General features: G+C 39.3%; 1 protein-coding gene across 1 annotated transcript in view; it reads right to left on the reverse strand.

Annotated features, from left to right (window-relative positions):
• The window catches only part of LOC115518324 (pregnancy zone protein-like), a 48,284-nt gene extending 42,513 nt beyond the window's left edge, over positions 1 to 5,771 (reverse strand). Inside the window, 10 exon segments of the mRNA XM_030321761.1 lie at positions 415 to 466; positions 468 to 580; positions 1,053 to 1,072; position 1,332; positions 2,279 to 2,331; positions 2,491 to 2,517; positions 2,520 to 2,586; positions 2,588 to 2,644; positions 3,354 to 3,537; positions 5,624 to 5,771. Of these exon segments, the coding sequence (XP_030177621.1) occupies positions 415 to 466; positions 468 to 580; positions 1,053 to 1,072; position 1,332; positions 2,279 to 2,331; positions 2,491 to 2,517; positions 2,520 to 2,586; positions 2,588 to 2,644; positions 3,354 to 3,537; positions 5,624 to 5,706 (657 nt within the window). The 5' untranslated portion in view covers positions 5,707 to 5,771.
• Between the last annotated feature and the right edge of the window lie 229 nt (positions 5,772 to 6,000).

The raw sequence follows: 6,000 nt of genomic DNA on the forward strand, positions 1-6,000 counted from the left end.
ATAGGTCTAGGTCATAGGTGCGGCCCAGAGGTACCCTCAGTTATAAGATGTAGATCAACAGATGCATGCACGTATTTATTGTAGTGGTTAACAATTCTGATTGAATAGGGTCAAATGGACCTAATAAAATATTTCTTGCCTCTTGCTGGCTCTGTGATTTTGGTAAATTACTAACAGTTCTAGTACTCATGTACTCATTGTAAATGGGGATAATACAGTATCTGCCTCAGAGGGGTGATGTGAGGATTAAACAAGATAGCGCATGAAAAGCACTTAGTGAATATTAGATAGATAAAAACTTGCTAATTTTCAACTACTATATGCTAGATTTTTGCCTTGTACCTATGTATAAAAACTCTTAAGCTCTTAATACTCTAATGTCATAAATGTCTCGAGCACACACAGAATTCTTACATATTCCTTCACCTCAAAGGAGTGCTGTAGTGTTCCCCCTGACTCCTCTGCTCATAATATTATAGGTACCCAGGGTGGGCTCCACCGAGAGTGGGAAGGAGAGCTGGATGAGTCCCCCTTGCAGTCTGACATTTTGCCATTGGAAAATTCGATTCCTCTTGGGATTCTATAGGTAAAAACATGAGTTCATAGAAACCATTGAAATAGGTATTTTGAGTAGAGGGGCAGCTTTCCAGGGAGGGCACATTGGGAGTCGATAGTAGACAGTTGGCAAATTGACTACATCAAATCAAATCAAAGGTACTTTGACTGCTACAAACCAAAGGTAGTGAACAAAGTTTTCTAGGAATTCTATGCTCAGAAAAGGACATCAAGGTTACTAGCTATGAGATGTTAAAGATTACAACGGGTATCCATTTTGGTTAGAAATACTGGAAAAGTCACTAAATTGTATCATCTCAGGGGATTTGTTCTTCATTTACATCTTACCCAGTCTCCAGAGGATTTAAGATAGATAGGGAAAACAGTGTTTAGTTTTGGTGGAGTGCTAGAGGGGGAGGGAGGAGGTGGGAGAGTCAGTGGAACCTAACTTGTAGTAAGTTACACATCCCAACGGAGATGCATAAGATCTTACTTACCTCAATATAAACCACTGAGACTGTTAAGAAAAAAAAAAAAAGATAGTATGAGTGTGGGATGGAGATTAGAAAAAGAAAGCCATGACCTCAGCATTGATAGCCTATCTGGATCAGGGGAAGTGAGTCTGTATATATTTTTTATCCAAACAAGGAATGTGCCCCAGTTTGGTTCACATGCATTTTACATGTTTAGTTTAGTTTACATGTTAGTTCTCATATATATCTCTTGAGAAGTCATGACTTTCCTTTATGAAATAATGTACAATGGAGGAAACCTACACTTAAGTAAAAAGGTCAAAAGAGTGAGTTTATTTTGCAGATGAAATTTATCTCTGAGAAATTCTCCATCTCTCTAAGAGAGAAATCAAGTTCACTTTGTTTAATAAAAGTTACTGGGGTTAAAAAAATATTTATTTATTTTTGGGGCGCCTGGGTGGCTCAGTTGGTTAAACATCCGACTTCGGTTCAGGTCGTGATCTCACAGTTCGTGGGTTTGAGCCCCGTGTCAGGCTCTGTGCTGATGGCTGGAAGCCTTGAACCTGCTTCAGATTCTGCGTCTCCCTTTCTCTCTGCTCATCCCCCACTCAGGCTCTCTCTCTCATCTCTCTCTGTCCTCAAAAAAATAAATAAACATTTAAAAAAGATTTTTTAAAATAATAAAGATTTTTTAATAAAATCTTTTTTTTATTTTTAACAAAATCTTTTTAATAAAAGATTTATTTAATAAAAGATTTTTATTTTTAATAAAATCTTTTTATTTTATTTTCATAAAATAAAACAATATTTTTTAAAAAATAAATAACACATTTAAAAAAGATTTTTTAAATGTTTATTTTTTGAGACAGAGAGAGCGTGTGCACACACGGGAGTGGAAGAGGAAGGGAGGGGGGTTAGGGGGGCGGAGCAGAGAGACAGAGGATCCTAAGTGGGCCTCTGGGCTGACCACAGAGAGCCTGAGGCAGGGCTTGAACTCAGGAACTGCAAGATCATAATCTGAGCTGAAGTTGAACGCTTAACAGACTGAGCTACCTGGCGCCCCCAAAATGACTGGGCTCTTAAAAAGATAATTTCAACGGAAATGTTTTATTTGATAATGTGGTTGATGAAGCTGATCTCATTCCTCCAGCAGTGGTACCACTTAGATCATATTGGTCTCATGTTTTCAAATAATGGGCCTGAAGTTTGTGCTTGTTTTCCCCACACTCATCCACTGTCAGGAGACTTACCGTTTCATTCACAGGGTGAAAATTGACATCCACAGAGACGATGCGGAATCTCACTGAAACACAGAGATTTCCCCATGAAACCCTACCGCGGGAATCCAAGGCAGTAACACAGATAACAGCATGCTTGTGTTTTTCATGACTGCAGAATAAAGTAATAGATAGCCACACACCCACCCCTTAAAGTTGCTCTTGCCAGCCTTGGTTCCTTATACCTTTTTGTCCTGGTTTGTAGATGGGTTGTCTGTTTGGGCAATGACAACGGTCTCTGCTCTCCTTACATGTATTATGTTCTTCTTTATGAATTCCTGGGGTTGCCCCTTTCACCTCCACGGTAATGAACCCTGAGGAAGTTAACAGCTTTGGAATCTGTAAAACAGAAAAGCACTGAAAAATCTGCCCAGACCCATGTCTGAATGTCTCAGCCTTTCTGACTTTGTTCTTTCTCTGGTTAGTCCCAGAGAATTAGTAAGAGTAAGTCAAGAATTATAGACTCTCATGCTTCTGTAACATGACAGGAACACTTTGTTGATTTAAAGGGAAAATGTCACCGAAATAAAACCAACCTAAGTCTTCAAATAGTGATGACAGTGAAGGCAATGACAAACTCTAATTTCCACTGCAGTATGATGGCTTTGAAGTAATTATCAATGTTATTTTCCAATGGTCACGTCAACGTTACATATTATCACTGGTAGTAAGCCAGTGTGATTAACTATTTAATACCTTATGTAGCACAAAGTTAGAAGGACAGTACATTAACCATCAACCACTTGTGAGATCTTAAATAGTCACTTAAATTTATGAATTCAGTGTTTGTAATGGGTAACGGCATGGCCTTTATTCATCTCCGAATTGTAGGAGCCGATGAAACCTTCCTATAACTACCATTACTTTTCATATATTGCACTAGGACTGTTTGTAAATATTATGAAAGCGTATTCAGTAGAAACTTTCACTTTGTACTTCTCATGTGTTTCTTCATTATGCTTTTTTATTGCTGGGGGTCAGAATACAAGGCATCAGCTAATACGCTCTTTCTCTAACGAGCTTCCATATCCCAAAGAGTCCTACTGACAATGAAGGGGCTGCAGGAGAAGTAGTTCTTCTCTGTCACCAGCTTGGTGAGGAGGGTACTGATCTGCATTCCATAGTCCAGAATTATGTTCAGTGTCATCGTCTCATTCAGGTGATTGAGCATGACACAGGCCTTCTCAGGAACCCCAGTGTACAGCTGAGATGGGACCAGCACCAGGTACTGCCTGTGGAGAAGAGGGCTCCGGGTCAACCATGGAAAGGTTAAAAAGACGTCATGATTGTGGCTGTTTTCTAGATAATCTTTTCTCTAATCACCAATCATAGAACTATTCCTAAGCTATGGATAAGCAATCCATGAATCATTATGTGCTTTGAAATTTGGAAATGGATCAAGAAAATGGGATGATGTATAATGGGATATTATTCACCCTTAAAAAAAGGAAATCCCATTGTTTGCAACAACATGGATGGGCTTTGAGGACATTGTAAGTGAAATATGCCAGGGGTGCCTGGGTGGCTCAGTCAGTTGAGCATCCAACTCTTGATTTCGACTCTGGTTGTGATCCCAGGGTGGTGGGATTGAGCCTTGTGTTGGGCTCCATGTTGAGTGTGGAGCCTGCTTGGGATTCTCTCCCTCTCTCTCTCTCTTATTGCCCCTCTCCCCCATTCATGTGCACTCTCCCTCTCTCTCTAAAGAAATATATACATGTGAGATATGCTAGAGAAAGATAATATTGCATGCTGTCACTTCTATAGACCCTTTTAAATAAAATCAAATTCACAGAAACAGAAGAGACAATGGTCGTGTGATCACTAGGGGCGGGGCAGGGTAGGGGGCACTGTTGAAGGAAATAGGGAGAAGTTGGTAAAAGGGTACAAACTTTCAGTTATAATAAGATGAATAAGTCTGAAGATATAAGTGTGACACAGTGACTACAGTTGATAACTCTGCATTGTATGAATGAAATCTGCTGGAAAGAGAATTAGACTGTTCTCACACACACAAAAAAGAAGAGTAAATAAATACTCAAGAGATGGATGTGTGAATTAAGCCAATGGGAGGAATCTTTCCAGTATATAGGTAAATTTAACCATCACGTTGTACTTTTTAAATATTTCATAATTTTGTCAATTGTATGCCTGTGAGCTAAAACAATGTTTGTTTGTTTGTTTGTTTGAGCAACAACAAAATGTGATTAACCCATTAATTATCGTCGAAAGCCTTAAGAACCTGTCTACATGCGGTCTTGGGTTTCATGTGGGCGATATGAATTTCTTTATTCTAGGACACTAAATAGATGATATTTAATGGATAAGGAGGAGTGGCATTGCTTCTCAGTACTATTTCAGAAGCAATGTTGGCTCTTTTCTTTCTTTCACTCTGTGATGAGGGAAGTGGAGTCGATCGAGCCACGCGAGGCTAGTCACCAAATATATTAACATGCACACCCAGGAGAAACTACCACTTTCCAGTTGCTTCGCCCACCATTTACTACCACCAAACATGCTGCGCTTTGCGATGTTCTGGTTGCCCACGCCTCTCTCTCTCTTCCTGAAGTGTCCTTGTCTATCTGGATAAGTTCTATTTGCTTCATAAGACTTCTTTCCAAACAAGTTTCTCTCTGAAGACTTAGGCGACGTCCCTTCCCTTATATGGCTCACAGGTTCCAGGAGGAGGTAGGTTTTCTCTGCGAGTGTTCTCACAAAATCCCGCAAGGCTAGCTTCTGGTTTTGCACTGTATTCCTTTCCCTGCACACTTTTTCTATTCTCTATACCGTGAAGTGTTGAGGACAGGGTCCACATTATGTTAATCTGTGTATTCCCAAGATCTAAACACCAGCCCCTACGGGTTTGCTCAAGAATTTGAGTGATCTGACACAAAAATCCTGGCTTCTCTGAAAGTCATGTATTCATCTTGGTGATCTTTGACCAGGGGAAAATACAGAGATTGAGTTATTTACACACTGGACGGACACTGCAGCCCTTTTCATGAGCCAATGAAGGATGTATCCTTTTTTTTTTTCTTTTTGGCAGGAGTTCTATATTATTATTTAATAAATGTTGTATAATTCTGTATTCTTATTCGGTGAATGTTTCGTAAACGTTACTGCCCCATGTCTCTGTATTTTCTAGAATTAGAGGATGCCTCTTTCCACATGAGCAATAACAACTTATTGATCCTTTCTAAGCCCCTTCACAGCCGATCAATTCACAGGAAATCAGAAAATAAATAAGAGAGACATTAAGAAGCAGATAAAACAATGGGAAAGAGAAGGACAACAGAATTTTCTGAAAATGTTGTTGCTTACGGTTTTGAAGCAGTGAAAGCATCTCTGGGAAGAAGCAGGAAAAGTAGAATCAAGACTGGACTGGGCAGCTGATTTCCTCTCATGGTGTGGAGAGAAATAGGAAATGACAGGAATCTGAACCCCTTGATTCCTTGAACTCTGGTCTTGTCCTGGAATCACTGGTTTTTATTTTACCTGATGGGCAGTGAAAGTAAACTGCTAACCCTTTATTTTTGTAACATATTAACTACTTCCAGTATAAAAAAAATCAATTCCAGATTATTCTATGACCATCAGTGTTCTTTTATCCACTTTCTCAAATGTTCTGTCCTTGAAAAATATTACTTTCAGGCTACACTGTCTCTGATTATTAATCGTACCTAACCTATTTTGAAGAA

Source organism: Lynx canadensis, chromosome B4 (genome assembly GCF_007474595.2).
Source record: "Lynx canadensis isolate LIC74 chromosome B4, mLynCan4.pri.v2, whole genome shotgun sequence".
Taxonomy (NCBI): Eukaryota; Metazoa; Chordata; class Mammalia; order Carnivora; family Felidae; genus Lynx; species Lynx canadensis.